The sequence below is a fragment of the Rhinoraja longicauda genome, chromosome 3 (genome assembly GCF_053455715.1).
Source record: "Rhinoraja longicauda isolate Sanriku21f chromosome 3, sRhiLon1.1, whole genome shotgun sequence".
NCBI lineage: Eukaryota > Metazoa > Chordata > Chondrichthyes > Rajiformes > Arhynchobatidae > Rhinoraja > Rhinoraja longicauda.
Window position 1 is genome coordinate 19,196,289 of NC_135955.1, and position 22,788 is coordinate 19,219,076.

Sequence of the window (22,788 nt, forward strand, 5' to 3'; positions counted from 1 at the left end):
ATAATGAATTCTGAAGTGTATAGACACATCATATTTGCTCAAGTTCAAACAAATGCCTCAAAACTCATAGGCGGGCTGTTCATTCATAAGAAAGTCAATGGTCCCAAACATACTGCTAAAGCAACAAAGTTGTTTTTCAAGCTAAAAAGTGGTCAATTCGTGTGGCCAAGTCAATCACCCGATCTGAACCCAATTGAGCATACCTTTTATATGCTGAAGAGAAAACTGAAGGAGACTAGCCCTTAAAACAAGCATAAGCTAAGGATGGCTGCAATATAGGCCTGGCAGAGCATCACCAGAGAAGACACCCAACAACTAGTGATGTCCATGAATCGCAGACTTCAAGCAGTCATTGCATGCAAAGGATATGCAGCAAAATACTAAACATGACTACTTTCATTTACATGACATTTGTGTGTCCCAAACCTTGTAGTGCCCTGAATCGGGGGACTATGTATAAACACTGCTGTAATTTCTACATGGTGAAACCAAAATGTATAAAAATGGCCTTTATTTAAATCTGACAATGTGCACTTTAACCACAGGTGACTTTTTCTATTACAAATCTCAAATTGTGGCATACAGAGGCCAAACATTATGGAGGGCACTGCATAACTTAATTTCTCTGCTTGGCCAATTTATCATAAAAGCATCGTGCCACAGTGTCACTATTACCACGGGCAAATCTGATTTAAAAATGCTTATTTAATTCTTCATTTTTGATTAATATGACTGTCATTATTGGCCTGATCTCCTTTTGAAACACTCCTATTTTCTTTTTAATGCCATCAAACAGCAGGTTAGATGCCAACAGAAGGAAATAAACAACTTAATCCAACGGAAAATAGCTGTAGATGACGAGATCACAGCAATGCAGAAGGAAATGACTGATTTAAAAGAAAAATTAAAAAATAAAAAGCAGGATTACAAGGTAATTTGGTTCAAGTATCAAAACATAACAGTTGCAAGTATTGGGAGCTATACTATGCTCGTGCAATTAACATTGTCCTATGTTATCTATTTCAGCAGCAGTTGTAAATATTGTACAATATTTACCCAGAGTGTTTAGTACCATTTATTCTTGATTAATTTATATCTGAAAATGTCTGTGTACAGATTCTGTTATAGTTTCAGCTGAACCTTATTTATTCGTGTACAGAGTTTTTGATACTGAAGTTGTCGGTATTTGTGACATTCCAAATGACATGCTTGCAGAGAAAGTGCCTTAGGTCTTGAGGCACTTTAAAGCCTTGTGGTTTTACATTGAGTGCAAAACTCTGAGAAAGCATGTTAAAAGCTAAGATTCTTACCCTTATAACTTTCCAGATAAATAGTTAATGATGGAAATGGTGCAATGAAGTAGGAGTGTGAAGATGTGGCTTCTCTTAATTAGATTCTGATGGGACTTGCATTATTAATTGATAAGGCCAGTGCCTGAAAAATTGTGTCTTTGTGGACCTCAAAAATAGCTGGGGACAGCATCAAAGGCAGTTTGATCAATTAATGGGCTCTTGTAAATGTGTTCTCATCAAAGCTGTCATTCAAGTAAAATATGACCTGTCTACCTGCAGGAAAAGAGACCAGAAGAGCCAACAGGTGACTTCATATGTCGATTGTCTAGGGGTGCTGGATGTGCAAAGCTAGAAAAAAATATTTACTTGTTAATTCTTGCGTTATTATTTGACCTGTTTGGTGCACTTTACAGGACACTAAGGAACGTGCTCGGAAGAGCGAGGAGAAAAATAGCCTGCTTCTAAAAAATCTAGAGGAGGAAAAGCAGGGATTAAGCACACGCTGCACTGACCTGTTAAATGACCTGCAGAAGCAAGCAGCCCAGTGGAAGGAAGAGAAGTCTGACATTGACTCCAAAGTAAAGGTAGGAGAAGGGGCTCTTGGCTCGGATTTCACAAGATGCTTTCATCTGCATTGACTTCATGGAATTTTCTTTAATAACAAGTCACATAGTGGAATGTACCCCATGGGCCTCATGTTCATTTAAATTCATTCACTTAAAACCCATAGCTTTTAAAAAATTAATACTGCAAAGTGGAAAACCAACTGAAAATATTATATTAGAAATCACACATGTCTCATTGTTAATATAACATGATCCCATTATCATTTCATCTCTGTACAATATTATTACTTCTAAGGCAATAGAGGCCTTTCCAAGCTACTGAAATGTGCAGCTCAGTAACTTTTCTTCCTGACTTACCATATGATTGAACTCCACAATTCACATGCATAAACTTAATCTTAAAGGAGTACTAGATCTAATATTTAAAATATAGTAATCTCTGTAGTTTTCTCACATACTTAATCCTTTGTGAAAAACACTAAATAATATACTGTTGTTAAAGCTGATATTGCATTATTTCCTCATTCTGAAATGTATTCTGCCCAGAATGGCCAAGATGGATGGAATGCAATAGGGCCATAGTTATTTCACAGTTACAAAACGTGTTTTTTGCTTTCTGTTTAGAATACTGTATTTAGATGTGGGCGGTATACATGAATGACCTTAAAGGGAATTAAAGGGTTAAATTGTGAGTTTGGATTGCACTGAATAAATTTATATTCCTTTGATTGATCTAATTCAGGCATTGAAGAAAATTTAAGGATTTAGTGTTGCACAGAGTCTTGAACAAGGAGGAATAAATTTAGAGCCAGGTAGTGTGAGGATGATGTCAGGAAGCATTTCACACAAAGGGGTTTGGAAAATTGAAGTATTAAAGAACATTGGATCAAGGCCGGTGAATGTAAATAACATACAAAACAACCTGCATTGAATGGCTTTGAATGGTCTTTTATCTATTTCTGTTTTTTGATATCCATGTGAAATGGATGTTTACATCCTTGACCATGCAAATAAATAAAAGTTGAATTTGTGATACAAGAATATCATTGTCATAATCATAATCATACTTTATTAGCCAAGTATGTTTTGCAACATACGGGGAATTTGATTTGCCATACAATCATACCAATAAAAAGCAGCAGAACACACAAAATACATTTTAACATGAACATCCACCACAGTGACTCCCCCACATTCCTCACTGTGATGGAAGGCGAAAAGAAGTTCAATCTTCTTCCCTTCTTTGTTCTCACGCGGTCGGGGGCCTCGAGCCTTCCGTTGACGGGGTGATCTTGGCTCCCGTGGCTGGCGTTGGGGCGATCAAGCTCCTGCATCGGGGGGGGGGGAATTCTGAGCTCCCCCACGCTGGGCGATCTGACCCCGGGTCGGGGCTGGTCGAACCTTCTGCGACTTTGGAGCTTCCCGACATCGGTCTCTACCCGGGACTGCGAGCTCCTCAGCAACGGTCTGTCTGTCTTTTCGTCTTTTTTGTTATTTTTTGTGTGTTTTAAAAGTGTGTGTTAACGTTCTCTGCTTTGTTTTATATGTGTGTGTGTGGGATGGGGGGGGGGGGGGGGTTGGGGGTCGGGGGAACTTTTTTTCAATCTCTTACCTTGCCGGAGATGCCATTGTTTTCCGGTCGCTCTGTGGCCTAACATGGAGCTGGTGGCCTTGCTCGAGACTGACTTTGAGCCCCACCACGGGGCCATGGACTTACTATCGGAGCCTGCGATCCCTTGCCTGGGATCGACGCTCCAACCGCGGCCTGCGGACTTCAACATGGAGGAGCTCGCAGTCTCGGGTAGAGGCTGATGTCGGGAAGCTCCAAAGTCGCAGAAGGTTCGACCAGCACCGACCCGGGATCAGATCGCCCTGCACGGTGGAGCTGAGATTTCTTCCAAAATGCGGGAGCTTGATCGCCCCGATGCGGAGGGCTTGACCGCCGGCTACGGGAGCCAAGATCGCCCCGTCAACGGAAGGCTCCAGACCCCCGACTGGGGGGAGAACAAAGAAGGGAAGATTTAACTTTTTTTCGCCTTACATCACAGTGAGGAATGTGGAGGAGTCACTGTGATGGATGGTTTATGTTAAAATGTATTTTGTGTGCTCTGTTGCTTTTTATTGGTATGACTATGGGAAAACTAATTCCTCATATGTTGTAAAACATACTTGGCTAATATAGTATGATTATGATTATTATTATGATTATGTTAAGTGCAGTAATTGCTTATGTCTTAATTTTGTTTTCCAAGAGTAAATATATAACCTTGGGTTCATGATTGGCATTATTTTGTTTCAGTTGCAGTTTCACTTTAGCTTCATTTTTGAATTCTTGCTTTGTCTGTTGCTTTGTATTTAAAAAAACAATTCTTGCTATGTATGTTGGAGAGTATATGGAAAGCCTCATTCTTTTTTTATAAATACATTTAATTTCTAGTTTAAATTATATTTATTTAGACTTTTCTTCTTTTCTTGTAACCCCAAAATTATTTGTTCATAATTTTAAATGCTACTTATACTAATTAGAAGGAGAGGATGGATAGGCTTGGACTTTTTTTCCCCTGGAGCACAGGAAAGCTGCTCTATCGAAACTTATAAAATAATGAGAGGTTTGGTTCGGAGAATGGTTGCAGTTTTTTCTTCCCAGTGCAGGGGAGCCTAAAAGAGATAGCATAGATTTAAGGTGAGATTTCTTTTCCTAGCATAGATTTAAGGTGAGACAGGACACATTTAAGGACCTCAGGGGCTGCATTGTCACACAGAGGGTGGTGGATATATGAAATGATTTATCAGAGCAAGCTATAGAGGTGGCAACAATTACAGCATTTACAAGACATTTAATCAGTTACATGGATAGGAAGGAGTTAGAGGATTTTAATCCGCAAGGACAAGTTGGGCCAAATGGCCTGTTTCTGTTATATAATTCTGACTATTTTATTATTTTAGTCTTATAGTAAAAAGACAGTTGTTATTTAAACCTGGTGGAAGATAAGCTGTAATATTTCAAAACTATTGCTTTTGTATTGTTTTCCAAAAAGTGAGTTAAAGTTTAGTACTTATTTTATTGGTAACTCTTTTCTGCCTTGGACTACTTTCCTTGGTGTCACAATATAATATTCCCAGTGTTTTGTTACAATCTACTTTTTAATTTCAAGATTAAGATGAATTTTCAGCTTGGTACTGAGTTATAAAAGAGCTTTAAAGAAAGAAAATGTGGCAAATAGTCAGAAGATCAAGCAGTACCTCAGATGAGAGGCCAAGTTAACTTTTCATTGGATTTCTCTTTCATCTCTTTTTGTAGGTGCTATGTAACCACTGAGTAGTTCCTGAGATTTCTGTCTTAATGTCTAATTCGCTTGTGTGCTTTTATAAAGCTGTCCTTTTTGGCCACTTGTAGACCACTGTTGTTTAAAAGATGGTTTAGATGTTTGATTTGCAATGCTAATTTTATGGCCAGTGTACAATAATAACCTGCCCAAATAGTGCTTTTGTCACTACCACTAAATCTCTTGATACATCGGGGGCAAAGGATTAAAAAAATTAAACAAGAAATCCAATACATGTACAATTTGTTTTTTTCATCTGCAAAGTTAAAAATGATATGCTGATTTTGGCTGAATGAAAACTAAAATAACTGTGCATGGGGAGAGAAAACGGTTTGGGAATGTATTAGATTGATTTTTTTTAGATTTACAAAATAGATGATTAAAAATAAGGCAGTGAACATACCGAATTGATGAACCTTTGTATTTTGGTCTGTTCTCGGAACCTTATTGGCCTTGGGTGTGGCACACATTCTCACTCCATTCTTCACATTGCATTATGGTTCAGGAGAATTAGATATTAAGAAACTTCTGTGTACATCTTTCAATGTAAATTATAATCTCTCTCTCTGATGAGATTGCCATCTCTGAAGTTTATTTTCACCATTAATGATTGTTCTAATGTTGGTGATAGAGGATGTGTAAAATCTAAATCATAAACAAATGTAAATGGATGCCACAGCTTCCTTGTTTTGTTAGAAGACTTCAGAGCAGGAAAATGTTACACATATTGAGAGGAGTATAATACATAGAAAGAGAGACATAGAGAAAATTAAACACCAACAAGAATACTGGGAATATTACACTAAAAGGAGAGGAATAGATTAACGGGAAAATAAGAACGGCAAAAGAAGAAACTCTTTCACCCAGAGAGTTGTGAATTTATGGAATTCTGTGCCACAGAAGGCAGTGGAGGCCAATTCATTGGATGAATTTAAAAGAGAGTTAGATAAAGCTCTGGGGGCTTGTGGAATCAAGGGATATGGGGAGAAGGCAGGCACAGGTTACTGATTGTAGATGATCAGCCATAATCAAGGGCCAAATGGCCTCCTCCTGCACCTATTTTTTTAATGTTTTTAATATAATAACTACTGAACTGCAGTTCTCAATTGTTGACAAAATAAGATTATCAGTAAAATAATTTGAAAATAATTAGTGTGTTTCTGCCGTCAAATTAAACAAATTTTCACGTGATCAGTGCAGTCAATATGGCCAAATGGCGTCCGTCTGTGCCAAGTAGCTTGTTTTAGGTTGTATCAATAAATACAGTTGCTGGACTTAAGGTGATGAAAATCATTCTAATTAAAAATGACGTTTTGCAGTCTTCATCAATCAATTTCCAGCCATATAGAGGTTTGCTGCTGCAAACAAGCACATTGCTTTTATCCAGGTGTTCACTATTTAATTTGTATGGATTCCCAGACACTTAACCTGACACATATCGTCCAATTAATCTTGAAAAAGAATAATGTAGAATGGTGATGTTTTTCTGAAAATTTCTGAGCATCGTTTAAGGCTTGAATCACAAGGACTTCCTTAACAACTGAAGCTTTGAAGACTAGATTGTATTAACCACTAATTGAAGGCATCATTTCAGTCAGCAGTCGGGTCCACTCTTGATGTATAAAACATGTAATGTGTAAATGCCATAGCTACAAACTTTGTAAGGTAAATGAAAAGAGGAAAAAACAGATTGCAGTGAGAATTTTCAATCTGAAAAAAATTGTGGAACAGAAGATTGTTTTCTATTGATGACAGAAATCAAACTTACTTTCTGTTCTTGGTGCATTTGAGCAAAGCTCATCTGTTTGTTCTGCATAATCCATGAGCCAGTTGTGGAATTGTGTGTTACTACAGTTGATCAGCCCTGTAAACTCTGAAGAGCCTCTTTAGGGAAGGGTAAAAGTGAAGAGAGTTTAAAAAAATGGGAAGTAAAGAATACATTCTGAAACATTTTCATAGATGTATAAATTTCATAAATTTAGTTTTGGAATGTTTAGTTTGAATACAAGTTGCCATGATTTGTAGTGATAGAAAATATAGAATGGGAAAACACTGCCGTCCAAACAGCTTTTCTGAAAAACATGTTATATATGTGTATTTTTTAGGAAGTAATTCACATTTTATTTTCCTCATTTCACTGAAGGCCCACAGTTTGAGCTTTGCATTTGCCTAATGTATAAAGAGCAATATCGAATAGCAAAGCTGTTGATCAGCATGTGGATCTGGATGCTGCTTTGAGTTGTCTTGAGTTAGAAAAATTCAATGCCAATAAATAATGCATACCTTAATTAAGCTCTGCATTAGTAAGACATGTTTAGTGTTGTGTATACAAAGGTCTCTTTAACTTTATCTTTAGTTATTTCAGAACCATTCTTGAAATTTGCATTTCATTTTAATTCTCCTGCCTAGCGAAGTATTCTTGTGTGCATTCAATTTCATCTCCCATTGTTCTGTTCATTTATAACTATAATCCAATTTATTTTGTTATTTCTGAGCTGCTTTTTCCAGTTGAGGCTTCCCTGCTAGTTGGTATGATCTGCAATTTGAGTTGCTGTACTATGATCATTGATGTAAGCTAGAAACTGTTGTGATCCCAGCACCAAGCCCTGAGGCACCCCATCCCACTCTGACATAACTCCTCTTATGTGTACGTGCTGTTCCTATCCTTCAACCAGTTTTTCATCCATTCCTAGGTTTCATCCCGAATCCCCACAGTTTTGAGTTTAATTAATAGCCTTTTGCATGAAGCTCCAACAAAGGCCTTTTGCAACTTCTCACTTTTTGTGCAGGCAGTTCAATTTGAGCAGAATATTTATTTTAGAAATGATCACACAGGCCTGTTGAAAGTGATCCGTGATTAGTGTACAGCAGAATTCTATAATCGTCAGCAGATCAGGGCAGAAAAAATGTGCATAGAGCATGTAATAGGATTGTTTTACTGATATTGAATAAGCAATTAATTTTAATGTTACATCTGCAGTCTTCAGGATGGTAAACTAGTAGATTTTAACAAACACGATGCAAATAAAAATGTGGTGTCAGCCTCATCAACCTTTGGTTGGGCTCTAAAACAAAAGCATTAGCTTGCAAAGATAGTTGACTGGAAAATAAGTCAGGGCTAGAAACTGGCAGTGTTGCTTTGAGCTAGCTGGCAGGAGGTGCAGGAAAGGAATGTTTGAAAGACCTGATTTATTTTCCCCTGCACTGTGAGCTGATGTCTGATCTCCACTCAACACCTTCTCAGGAGAGGGCAGTTGGGACTTGAAGATTGAGCCTGTGTGTTGCCACTGTGGCAGTTTTGCAGGTTGGAACAGCAGTGTGTTACAACACATTTGATTAAATGTAACCAGTATCAAATAATGATAAAGAGGGTAGTTATTGTATTTATCTGTATGCATCACACATTACCCAAAGCCAAAACAAGTTTTGGTTTTACAAATAATCTCTTCCAAAATAAAAAAAAGATATCGATCTATGGATGTGGGGCAACTAATCTGGAGCAAGTGTGGGGCATCTTGGCAATACATTGTTGTTAACCTGTGATTAATTTATTTCTGAGCAGTGAGGCCTTTTCCCAAATAGAATAACTTCAAGACTGCAGTTTGTCCCAAAGGATGCTGTTTTCTTACACCAACTCTGCTTGGAAATAATAGATTCTGGCGGATGACTTGAAAGAAGCCAGGAATCAAGTGGAAAAGATGCACAACAAATGTAATGACCTGTCATCTCGCCTTGTGGATCAACAGACACAAAAGGACTCTGAAGTCACTAAATTTAGGCAAGTGGCATTTTTGGTAAATATAATAAGAATTATACAGTCAGTTGAATGTATTTTACTCCAATAGTATAGTTCCAATAGTTTTACATTAGTCATAAGCCATCCAATGTGGGAAAAATACCTTTAATTGTGGATTGAGAATATAGGTTCTCTAACGATAGGAATTATTGGTAACCTCAACTATTTCAGCAACTAAATATCTAGGATTAAAAAAAACACTCAAAATTTTAAGATTAAGTTACATTTTAATTACTGTTGAATTTGACAGAGCAGCAGGAACACACAAAAGCCTAGGTTAAAGGTTCAACATGCCCAGACTTTAGTTTTATGTGACAGCATGTAAATCTTTCCTGCATTAAAGCCATAGGATTAGTGGTGCATATTTGAAAAGCTGCTGAGAAATGGAAAACTCAAAAGAGAAAGCTGTAATAACTTGGCTCTTTCATTCATTGCTGTATCGTCAGATTGGGTGGGTGCATTAATTTGTATAAAAAACCTAGCACTTCCTGAGAACTAGCATTATGCAAATGTTAAGCCTGCATTCAAATGCAGTGAGATATTTGATCAAATTTATCTGCACTCTTCTACAGCAGTCATTTTATCCTACTAGCACACTATAACCAAAGTATGTTTATTGCATATTTTCTTTAAGAAGGTAATGACTGTGTCACAGAATGCAACTAGAATAATGGATCGACAAACGAGGATATATATTTTTTGTAGTTGGAACCTACAGACAATCATAATTCTCATTAGACATGGTGCAGAGTTTTATATGGAACCTACTATCATATCATATCATATATATACAGCCGGAAACAGGCCTTTTCGGCCCTCCAAGTCCGTGCCGCCCAGTGATCCCCGTACATTAACACTATCCTACACCCACTAGGGACAATTTTTACATTTACCCAGCCAATTAACCTACATACCTGTACGTCTTTGGAGTGTGGGAGGAAACCGAAGATCTCGGAGAAAACCCACGCAGGTCACGGGGAGAACGTACAAACTCCTTACAGTGCAGCACCCGTAGTCAGGATCGAACCTGAGTCTCCGGCGCTGCATTCGCTGTAAAGCAGCAACTCTACCGCTGCGCTACCGTGCCGCCCCCTTTACTATTGCCATCCTTTAATGTTGGAACTATTCCAGACATTGAAATACAAATGGAGTTCACAGGTTGATACTGTGAGCACTTGAATACCAATCTCCCCAACATCTTGCCCCATCCCCACAACATGATAAATATTGTTAATTTGGGGATATAGGGGTGTCTACTACTAGCTTGAATGATCTGTGTCAAATTATTGAGGCATGTTAGCTTGCAGAGTAGTACCAATGGTATTTTCAGTTAAACATCGTTCAAACCTCCATGGTTCATCATATTTCTAACTGTATGTTGTAATTGGACTCTGACAGCTTTTAGTCTTATAGTTGTACAGGATAATGGCTTTGCTCTGAGCTACTGAACTTATGCCTTAAATTGTATTAAAGCAGTTTATGCTAATAATCAGTGTCCTTACATAATATTACACACTGTGAGTCAAGTCACTGGGTCTTTCTGTTATTCATTGTAAACAATGGTGGAGTAATATAGAACTGGAGTAACTTTGTTTTGGGGCTGATTTCCGCATTGGCATTAAAAAATACTGAGATGGACTGGTCATGGAAAATTTCTCAAAACTATCCTGAGTGAACAGAGGCTGTTGGAAAAAAGGCTCAATAATGCAGAAAAAAATTCATCCATTTCAATGTCGCCTACATGGTTCTGTATCTTAATGTCCATGACACAGTTGAAATAAATTGGACCAAGTGAGAGATATTCTCTCCAGGGATATGTTGCATTTTCAAATTATTTTTAATATTAAAAACCAAATTTGAAATTATGCGCAATAAATTAATGATAATGTTACACATTAAGTTTTTGCCACATAAAATAGTAAGTTCTTTGTGGAAAGCTAGTCAGCCAGTAAGTTGGCAGACTACCTATACAACATCTGGTTTCACTTGACCATGACAATGTTTTACTGGACTTGATCCAGGGAATCCTGTGTTAGTGGGATAGAATTCTGGAAGTATGTTTTCTTCAAGTAAAAACTGTGTCATAGTTGAAGACTGTTAATTTCAGTGGCCTGGTTGAAGCACAGTTGTCTCATTTATCAAGCTTCTCCATGTAAACAAAAGCAAAAGGCAGGGATTTAATTTACCCATTTTCCCCTGCTCGGAATGCCCTCATTAATCACATATTCACCTAATGTCATCTGCACCCATTTCTTAGAAAATTAGATCCTACATGTTTGGTATAAAATGTCTTAGTTTTGTCCTGGCCTTCTTTAAATCTTAATCAATATTGCTAAAATGTTTTATTATCATATTACTGTTTGAGAGCGAATTCTGTGTTCAAATTGGCTGCCAAATCTCCAAAAGTATGACAGTGACTGCACTTGGGGAAAAAAAACTTCATTATCTGTGAATCATTCTGACTTCCTTAGGTCATGTAAGGTACGAAAGTTCATCTTCCATTTCATCTTGGATGACTCTGTCCAGGTTAATCAAACTAAATATTGGACAGTTTTATAACAGATATATTTTATTAAGAATATTTAAACTATGGATGTGTGAATGTACACATATTTGAAAATTTAAAAGATCGTTCACTGTGGATGTAAAAAGGATGCATGGGACTGCAGCATAATGTAAAACTTTAATTGTACTGCCATCTACAGAAAGTAAATCAGCTACAAGCTGATGAATGATGTATGTTAAGTTAGCTAAGCGGTAGACTTTTCTGTGCCTCGTACTATGCATGATATCATTATGTATGTGAAATATTGTAAATGAAGAGATAATTATTGTTAATTGGACGGTTTAAAATTTTGTTTGCATAATATTCCAGCTTCATTTGATTATTGTGTCGGTAAAATCTTTAGTTAGCAATGCTTTATGTTTTAAGACTATGGTTTTTCCTGAAGCAATAAACTACAATGATCTTTAGTCATCAGACATGAAACATTTTGAAGTATTTGCACTCAATGTTGATGAGTTGATAGCAATGTGGGCCCATATAGCTAACACTTGCTTCTATATATTTTAAATATTGTCATGTTTCAGTGTTTCCTATGAAGCAACTTTATGTTTTCTTCCCTTTTCATCAATTATGGATATCAATGTTTAAATACCAGCATTTTAGAATATATATTTATTTGATACTGCTATATTATACATTCACTTTGGAGGAGCTGGAAACTGAGTTTTCATTTAAAAACTTGTAAAAAGAAAGATGCATCTTTTACAGAAATTGCTATGGACTTTGTGATGCATTGCAGTACAAAAACAATAAAATTGTAAAATATACATTTATCTTTTGTCTTTATATTCCATTAAGCCATTTTCACATACTTTTGAATATTCACATTCGGTGAGCAATTGAAAGTAATGGAAATTAAAAGTTATGGAATTTATATTTTTTAACCGATGTTGCAATTCTCACAATTTAGAAGACGGGGAGTGTTTTTTGATGGTTAGTGGTTGCCTACTGTAATTTAAAGTGAATGTAATGGTCATCCATGGAATCCATAATTTACCAAAAGAACAGGACTCACCCTCATCCTAACTGTCAGTGCAGCAACCAGTATTGTATGCAGTGCCAGGCAAGACTAACAAGTACACTGTACAAATTGGAGTGCTGGCTGTCTGACTAAAAATCTGAGGTTCCTTTTTTAACTTGTGTCATATAATATCCTGGTCGATCAACAGTTAATCTTCGGTAGTCTTAGTTCCTTTCATGCTTACTGGAAGAGTATGAATTAATAAAGACTCGACCAAGTGGACCCGTTGGGCCCAAACCACTCCTGCATTGGTGCAGCACCCTCTCCTCCCCCACTCCCCTCTCCCCCCACTCCCCCCTCCCCCTCCCTCCCCCCTGCCTCCTCCCTTCCTTCCTCCTCCTCCCCTTGCACCCCCTCCCTCCCCCCTTCTCCCTCTCCTCCCCCTGTCCCCCCTCCCCCTCCACCCTAGGGTAGCCTCCTGCATTGGTGCAGAACCCTTTCCTCTCCCATTCCATCATCCCCCACTCCCCCGCCTCTCTCCCCCCACTCCCCTCTCCCCCTCTCCTCCCCCAACCTCCCCCCTCCCACCTCCCACCCCCCTCCCTCCCTCCCCCTTCCCCATCCCTCCCATTATCCACCCTCCTCCCTCCCCCACCTCCCTCTCCCCCTCCCGCTCCTCCCTCCCTCCCCTCCTTCCCTTCCTCCCCCTCCCTCCCGGGAGCGACCCGCAGTTGCCATAGCAACGCCACCCTTGGTGGAGCGGGTATGGAGGGGAAAGAGTCCTGTCCCGTCCCGGTGTGGGGATGTTCAGTGGTAGATGGCTCTCCCACCGTTGCTGAGCCACTGGACTGGACGACGTGGGGAAGGCGCTGAGCCGGCCGGGGAGAGGAGGGGGGGACGGGGGATCCGAGGGCAGGCCCAGGACTCCACCTCCACCAACGCCCGGCCTCACCGCCACTGCTGCTGCTGCCGGCTTTCCCCTTGGCCCACCTCAGACTCGCGGTTACCTGGTCATGTCCATGCCCAAGCCCAGGCTTCGGCTGCTTCCCCCGGCACCAGGCCTGGCTCTCTTGTCCCCAAGAGACAGGCAGCCGAGCCCTGCTCAATGGGCCCCAACTACGCAGGCGCGGACGCGTTTGTTCTGCGCACACGTGGATGCGGCGGCCATCTTACGTAAGTACCAGATCAACGGAGCCCCAACTGCGCATGCGCGGTTTAAAAAACTTCAAAATGTGAATAACGTAAAAAATATAACACCGATTTCAATGAAACTTTTTCCATGGGACCACAGGACGACAGTGAGTAAGGTGGACCTAAAATTGTCGTGCTATCGTGTACCGTTTTGTCTGTAGTTCAGGAACAAGCAAACAAACGAGAGTTTTAGTATATAAATTGTTGCTGTTAGTTATTCTTTTCTGAAGTTGAAACTCTTTTTTGACCACAGTATACGCTATCGTGTAGTTGGCTTCTCAGGACCTATCCAGGATCTACTGCGATTGATTAACCTATTATTATTAAATCTTGTTAAACAAAATATAGTTGGAACATTTGAGGACCACAAGACTGGTTCACACACCATGAAGAGCTTCTGCATATGTTCCACTGTGTTTATCACCTTAAGTGATATTATTGCCCTATTACTGGGAAAAACCTTCGTCTTTGCAACCTGAACTGTGCCTTCCCCTGCCACTATTTCCATAGAGAGCTTCTAGCTCTTTGGCCTATGGCACATTTTAGTAGATTCTGTTGCATAGCTGATTTCGTTTTAATCATATTTTATTTGCATTAGACATAAGAGCTTTGTGGTCGAAAGCCGCAAAATGAAGTTGCTGCTGATTAGTTGAATGATTTCAGTGGTATTGCAATAAGAACAATAATCTGATACTGGTGGGTGTCTTTGATTTATCAATCAGCTGCAGTTTAAGTATAACGTGTGAATACTCGTAAAGTTTGATCTGGTGGTTTCAAACATGATTACGAGAAGAAAGTCATGTAAAAGGGAAGTCTGCTATTTGCTATCATGGACTCTATCCCATCATTTTCAGTTTTGAAAAGATCTGAGATTAAGATGAAAGGATGTCTGAATAAGATTTGGGCGGGAAGCGTGGCCAACAGTCATATTGGAATCTGTCCAGTCATGTTCATTGTAGTGATTAGCAGTCCATGTAGTCACAAGAAAGGAACGTGTGACAACTAGTTTGGAACACTTATCAGTTAGTCATTTAATATACTCAGCAGTCGTGGTGATAAACTGCTGCAATACAGCCATATTTAATGTGTCCTGGTCAGCTTTTAAAACTTTAAGTTAATTTCCAGAATGCACTTACAGTTACATGCTCTGGTCATATTTCCTTCCATGTTTACATAGTTTTGTTAGTTTCTTAGTTATTTGAGCTTTATGATGGCCAGAAGCAAATTTGGAAAAAAGCTCCTTTCTATCTTCCTTTCATGCCAACTTGCCAATTATTTTGATCATGAAAAATTATATTTAAAATAGTTTTCAAATGATTCCAAATTTCTTGTTGCCATTCTGCAGGCTTTAAAACTAGCATTAACTTTGGCATTTTCTTATTAGGCCAAGTCATTTTCTATTTTTCTTGTAGAATTGACATTATCTTGGAGGAGTTAGTGATGGAGCAAAGTGAATCTTGGTGCTAAACACTAGCAGCATTCTCTAATTTAGTGCCTTTATGATGCATATCACCACCTTTGAGATTTTTTTTTTCATTTATGTCTGCCATTTGCTTTACCAGCTGGTTGCTACCTTCCTATAATAATATACTTGATCTTCCATGCTGTTGCTCACAGACAAGGAAAAGTTATGTGTCTTTGTATCCCAAGAGGGCGCAGAGACGACTGTTAATATGTGTGGAGCAACCATGCATACATGCTTTTCACTGGAGACTTAAACATGTGCTTTAATGTTCGATGGAGAACAAGGACATTTTTGAAATTTGTGGTCTAGCATAGGATGTTTAAAAAATATATAAATAAATAATTATTTAAAAAATATATATATAGGTATACACACAAAATATCCTGTTAACATAATGTTGTTTGCTGGTTGTTATCGGTAGATGCTGCAAGGTGCAGCTGTGTGGTTGAATGCAGATGCCCAAAGTCTGAGTAGTGGTATTCCTCTATAATTTTTTCTTTACTTTTGAAATGCATTGAAAGGCTTGAGGTTGGCTTACTTTTTTTGGTAGATATGATATAAACTCAATTAAAAAAAAAAAAATCATGTCCATTTCAGTCTATCCTTTTAATGGCACGATGAGCATTGATACTGTCGATCAATCTTTCTGATATTGAAAGTTGACTTCAATGATTGTGGTGTTTTACTCCCTTGAAATGCTAGAATTTTTTTTAAATGTCAATAATTAAAAGGTTTTTAAAATAGAAACAGAAAATGCTTGATATACACAGTAAGTCTGTGGCATAATAGCTGGTAGCACCACTACTCTAGGGCCTTCAGGGGCAGCACAGATACAGCTGGTGGAGTCTCTATCTCACAGAGCCAGATACAGTTCAATCCTTAAAGATGTCTATGTGGTGTTTGAATCCAGGAGGATCAGTGGAGAACAAATCAGTTAATATTTCAGGTTGATAATCTTTCACCCGAACTGGGACGTCGGTGATAAAGTTTAAAGTTGCAGGAAAAGAGGGAAGAAGAGTTGAGATATTGGGAGAGAGTGAGTGACTGAAATGGTGGTGGTGGCATTGGTTAAAAGTGGTGGTAAAAACAAGTTGATAATAGAAGGAGTGTTTGTAGAGGTGTTAATAGAAACAAATAAATTAAATAGGAAGACAAATGGGCCTGATAGAAATGGAATGGGGGATTAAAATGACTGGTAACTATTGAATGGATCGGAGGCATCCTGCAAAGCAACCACTGCATCAGTTTTTATAGTGACTAAATCATGATAATCAAATGCAACATGCTGAATTTTTAGAAATAGTGTGAATTGCAGTATCACGTGGAAGGAGTGCTTGGGTTCTTGAATGATAGAAGAAGGGGAGATAGAAAAACAATTATTCAGAACCTGCAGATGCAGTGAGAATGGGGAATGGGTATTGGTGGAGATGGAAGAAGACCTGTGTGTCCTGGCATAAGTAGGTCTTTTGAGGGGGGCGTGGCTGCGTTCTGCAGCTGCGGCTCACCGGCAGTCTCTGTCTTTTTTTTGTTTTTGTTTATTGTCATCGTTTAAATGTACGTTTTGATCTATTTTTAACTCTGTTTATGTGGTGGGGGGGTGGGGGAAACCTTTTTTTCCAATCTCCTCCTCAACAGAGATGCGACCTTTATCGTGTCGTATCTCCGTTCGCGCTACGGCCTAACACCGTGGAGTCGGCGGCCTCCAGCTGGGATCGACCTTGAAGACTTCGGACGCAGGGCCTGGACGTACCATCTCGGAGGCTTCGGCCGTGGGCCCTGCAGACCGCAACATCTGGAGTTCGCAGGTCCCTGGCTGGCGACCGGCTTTCGGGAGCTCCAGCCATAGCAGCTTCGACCACCCCGGTGCGCGAGATGTGATCGACCCGCTCGCAGGCCCTTCATCGCCCTGCGTGGCCTGGCCGCGGCACTTTCCATCGCCCGGTGGGGGCTCAGGACCTTCATTGGTCTGCTCGGCTCGGCCCTGGGACTTTCCATCGCCCGGTGGGGGTTTCAAAAGTCGGGAGCCTCGATCGACTCGTGGCACCACGGGAGAAGAATGAGGAGGAGATAAGACTTTTCTTTGCCTTCCATCACAGTGAGGGTGTGCCTGGAGCAATCACTGTGATGGCTGTTTGTGTTAAAATTGTAATTGTGTGTCTCGTGTTCTTTATTGTCTACTGCCGGACCATGACTTGAGAGGACGCTGGCGCTATTTGTTCGCCGCTTCTCCGTCAGGATAGTTTGTCTGTTTGTTTTTATGCCATGACTGTTTTTGTAAAGCGTCTTTGAACACTTGGAAAAGCGCTATATAAAATAAATGTTTATTATTATTATTTTGAAATGCAAGGAACTTGTGACTGAGTAATGTACATCTTGTTGGAAATGTCAGATGTGCCTGAGGATGTGTGGAAAATAAAACAGACACAGTTGTGAGAGTCCATAACTATTGTTCTCTCTGCCCCTTTCTGTTTGTACATTCAACGTTTCCAATTTTAACTCAGTTTCTGTTTCCACATATTCCTTTCATTTTCTCTTTCTTTCCTCCTTTCCCTCTAACTTCTCTATCTGTAACCTTTTAAACATTGAATCCACGTTGTGCAACCTGATCGGTTATGGGGAAACCCTGTTGCATCCCATGTTAATTCAGATCCATAAAGCTTGCTCTCCATGCTGCAGCGTTATTAAATTGCCGTTTTAGCAAGATTCCCTACAAAGAAGTGTAAAATTCTAAACATGTAAGGCCAAAACTGTTCAATGACAAATAGGATAAAATAATAGACATGACAAAATTTGAATTTGCATGGCAAATACTCAGCAAAAAACATTGGAAATCGAATGATGAAGGGGAGGTTGTAATCAGTTGTCAGCTCAGTTAATTTCTGAAAAGGCTAAGAAGCTAATTTAACTCATATTTTCGTAACTTGCATAAAAATGCAAAATTTCTGGTTGGATATTTTTAAAATAGTTTCTAAAGTTATCGACAAGCAATTGGATATGGATCCAAAATTAATTATATTAGGATTATCAGAACATATTACAAACTTTACAACAAGTCAGGTACATTTTCTTGATTACAGTTTAATAACTGCGAAAAAATTAATACTTAAATTTTGGAAAAAACCAATAACCCCCACAATTAAAATGTGGATTACAGAAATGACAGAGAAAAAATGGCATTTGGAAAAAATAAGATTTGCCTTAATTGACAAACCTGATTTATTTTTTAAAATATGGTCTCCATTTATTGAATTTTTAGAAAAGTAAATGGGTTTGACACAGGACTAAAATAATTTTTTTTAATTAAAAGTTGAAACTTGAGTTTAGGGTTGGATGTACAACTGTGGTTAATGTCTCCCGGATCTACCCCCTTTAATTTTTATAGTTATAACTTTTTTTTATTTATTCTCTCTTCCCAATAGTTTATAGTTTTTTATTTCTTTCTTTTTTATTTTTATTTTCTCGCTTTAAAAATTTAAAAATTGAAGCTGTGTAAGAACTTTGTAACAAATTTGTCTTTTATTTCTATCTGTACATATGCTTTTCAAAAAAAATAAAATTAAAAAAAATTCTGAAAAGGCAAGCTGTGGCCAATTCTTTGAAAGTAAGACAATGAACACATTTTGTGAGGTTGTCAATTTTTAAATAATTTTAATGGGTTCCTGAACAAAACAATCTAGGATTTGTACAAAAATGGAAGTTTCTGCCCACATAAAGATGATTTTCAAAGATTCAGCCAATGAAGTTAATTCATGGTACATATTACTAAACTCTCTGTTTGTTTGATTATTTGCTCGTTTGATTGTTTGCTCATTTGATTGGTTGTTTGTTTATACTTGTGATGTAACCTTATTTTTGTGCCCCGTCACATGTTAGCGCGATAATTTTAGGACCACCTTACTCGCCTTTGTCCTGGGGACATTTTCATCCAAGTTTCATTCAAATTGGTCATATTTTTAAAGTTAGAGAGATTTTAAAGTAAAAAAATTATCTCATTAACCTGAAGCGTGGCATATGATGTTACAATGGGATCCCGCCCAAGTGACGGCCAATGGGGGGGGGGGGGGGGGAGGGGGACCAGCCAGAGTGACAGGAATTTAGATTTTTTTTAAAGTTTCGCTTAAAGAAGGAAAAAATCGTTTAGTTTAAAGAAGTGACGCTTTATTTTACAGATTAGTTGGGGCCCGTTGATATGATACTTACATAAGATGGCCGCCGGATCCACCCGTGCGCAGAACAAACGGGTCCACGCCTGCGCAGTTCGGTCCCATTGATCTAATAATTTTGTATGATGGCTGCCGGATCCGTTCGTGTGCAGAACCCAACGGGTCCTCGCTTGCGCAGTTGGGACTGTTAATGTTGAAGGGGGATGGGGTGGGTGAGTGAGGGGGGGTGGGGGGAGGGGAGGGGAAAGGGGGGGGTTGAGGGGAGGGGGAGGAGGGGTTGGGGGGAAGGGGGGAGGATGAGGGTGGGGCGGGAGTAGGGGTTGGAGGGAGGGGAGGGGGAAGTGGGGGTTGGGGGAGGGGGGAGGTGGGGGTGGGAGGAAGAGGGGTTGGGGGGAGTGGGGAGGGGGGTGGGGAGGGGGGGTGGGGGGGAGGGAGTGGGAGGGCGGGGAGAGGGGGATGGAGTGGGTGAGGGGGCGGAGGAGGGGGGTTGAGGGGGATGGAGTGGGTGAGTGGGGGTGGGAGTAGGGGAGAGGAGGGTGCTAGACCGTTGCAGGAGTGGCTTTGGGTCCACGGCTCGCTCCGGCTGCAGCGCTGGCGGCACGGGGCCGAGGTGAGTGGCACCCACTCCCCTTCCCTGTCCTCCCCCCAACCCCTCTTCCTCCCCTCCCCCCCCTCCCCCAACCCCCACTCCCCCCTCACCCCCACCTTGCAGTAATACCATGTTCGACATCACAATGGGAACCCAACGGGTCCACGCCTGAGTAGTTGGGGGCCTTTGATCTGATACAGATGCTCCCTGACTTACGATGCTTCGACTTACAATATTTTGACTTTGTGATGGTGCAAACGGCGGTGGGGTGGAGGGGGGATAAGGGGGTTGAGGGGGGATGGAGTGGAGGCGGAGGGGGGGATGAGGGGGGATGGAGTGGGTGTGGGGGGAGAGGAAGTGGGGGAGGGGAGGATGCGAGACCAATGCAGGAGAGGTTTAGGGGAGTTTTGAGGGGGGGAGGAGGGGGGATAAGGGGGGTGGATATGGGGTTGAGGGGGGATGGAGTGGGTGGGAGTGGGGAGAGGAAGGGGGGAGTGGGGGAGGGGAATGCAGGAAAGGTTTAGACCCAACAGATCCACCCGTTTCTAGTATATAATAAAATGTTAGCAGTGATTGGTTTGTTAAAGGTTGTTTATCAGTCTAGCTGGTGGTGATGTCAAAAACTTTTAATGTTGAGTTCCCAATTGCCCATCAATTTAGTAATTGTGTTTCTGAAGCTGTCAATAGACTTTATTTATATTTAGTTCATAAATGCTTCACACAGGAAGGAGTTACTGGACTTGCAGGGTTTGTACAAAGAAAGCATTGAGCATGCAGCCCAACAAGCTGAACTCATTCAACAACTACAGACACTGAGCCTTGAAACCCAGAAGGTGATGAGGAATCAGGAAGATACTTATGCTTCAGAGACAAAGACTTACCAAAAGGTTCGTGGAAACATTTCTGTTCGCAAAGTCAATTTTTAATGGTTTCAAATAGGATTTTACATTTGGAAACCACATGGCAATTTCATAGACTCAGACATGTTGACCTTTTGAGGGTACTTTGCTGAGTTATTCCAGCATTTTGTGTCTTTCTTTTGTTTTAAGCAGCATCTGCACTCCATTGTATTACATTTATTTACGGTTACCCTGTCTAATTACAGTGGTACAGAACCAGAATGTCCCATGTCCAGTTATGGTAGTATCAATGAATATCAGCAGAAGAGATTTGCCATGTCAGTTTCCAAAGTAGTGGCCTCCTGCTGTGTACTCACTGCTGTAATCTTAAAGACAATGTATCTATTTAATAGAAACAGAAAAAATAGGTGCAGGAGGAGGCCATTTGGCCCTTCGAGCCAGCACCTCCATTCATTGTGATCATGGCTGATCATCCACAATCAGTAACATGTCCCTGCCTTCTCCCCATATCCCTTGATTCCACTCGCCCCTAGAGCTCTATCTAACTCTCTTTTAAATTCATCCAGTGAATTGGCCTTCACTGCCTTCTGTGACAGAGAATTCTACAATTTCACAACTCTCTGGGTGAAAAAGTTGCTTCTCACCTCAGTTTTAAATGGCCTCCCCTTTATTCTTAGACTGTGGCCCCTGGTTCTGGACTCCCCAAACATTGGGAACTTTTCCTGCATCTAGCTTGTCCAGTCCTTCCATAATTGTATATGTCTCTGTAAGATCCTTCTCATCCTTCTAAACTCCAGTGAGTACAAGCCCAGTCTTTCCAATCTTTCCTCATATGACGGTCCCACCATCCCGGGGATTAACCCCGTGAACCTACGCTGCACTGCCTCAATAGCAAGGACGTCCTTCCTCAAATTAGACCAAAACTGCTCACAGTACTCCAGATGTGGTCTCACCAGGGGCCTATACAACTGCAGAAGGACCCCTTTACTCCTATACTCAAATCCTCTCGTTATAAAGGCCAACATGCCATTAGCTTTCTTCACTGCCTGCTGTACCTGCACGCTTACTTTCAGTGACTGGTGTACAAGGACACCCAGGTCTCATTGCACTTCCCCTTTACCAAATCTGACACCATTGTGATAATAATCTGCTTTCTTGTTTTTGCCGCCAAAGTGGATAACTTCATATTTATCCACATTATACTGCATCTGCCATGCATCTGCCCACTCCCTGAACCTGTCCATGTCACCCTGCAACCTCCTAACATCCTTTTCGCAGTTCACACTGCCACCCAGCTTTGTGTCATCTGTAAACTTGCTAGTGTTACTTCTAATTCCATCATCCAAATCATTAATATATATTGTAAATAGTTGCAGCCCCAGCACCGAGCCTTGCAGCACTCCACCCGCCACTGCCTGCCATTCTGAAAAGGACCCGTTTATTCCTACTCTTTGCTTCCTGTCTGCCAACAAATTCTCTATCCAATACCCTACCCCCCCCCAATGTCATGTGCTCTAATTTTGCTCACCAATCTGCTGTGTGGGACCTTATCAAAGGCTTGCTGAAGGTCCAGATACACAATATCCACTGGCTCTACTTCATCCATTTTACTTGTCACATCCACATTTGATTACTGATAGGAGGTCACGCCTAAACATTTTTGTTTTGAAATCTGGCTGCCTTTTGAAGTAACTAGTTGCTACCCTGTTCCATAATCCTGAAGATGTTTGCATTTCTGTAATCATCACTTATCTGGAAAATTGTTTAAAAGATTTTTGGGAGAATTTGGGTAAAGTTGGTTTTTTACAAATTTGGCCTTCCATAACCCACAGAGCCTGCAATGGTTTTTTGTTGTCACGTATGCACTGCATTGTGAAATTCTTGCACCCGTTGACACATTTTGGTGTAATTTAAAAATTAAAAGTCCACATGCTGGATGTACTGGAGCGCTCCCGATTCAGGTAAGTCCATGGCTGCTACAGGACCTCCTCCATTTCCCTCGGCCAGCTTGGC

At 40.3% G+C, this 22,788-nt stretch overlaps 1 protein-coding gene across 2 annotated transcripts in view; it reads left to right on the forward strand.

The window, feature by feature from the left end:
• Positions 1-22,788, forward strand: part of cntln (centlein, centrosomal protein) — a 354,488-nt gene that overhangs the window by 72,856 nt on the left and 258,844 nt on the right. For both annotated transcript variants that reach the window (XM_078396868.1, XM_078396869.1), the window contains exons 5-8: positions 797-931; positions 1,706-1,876; positions 8,838-8,966; positions 20,644-20,802. In XM_078396868.1, the coding sequence (XP_078252994.1) occupies positions 797-931; positions 1,706-1,876; positions 8,838-8,966; positions 20,644-20,802 (594 nt within the window). The remainder of the gene's footprint in view (positions 1-796; positions 932-1,705; positions 1,877-8,837; positions 8,967-20,643; positions 20,803-22,788) is intronic.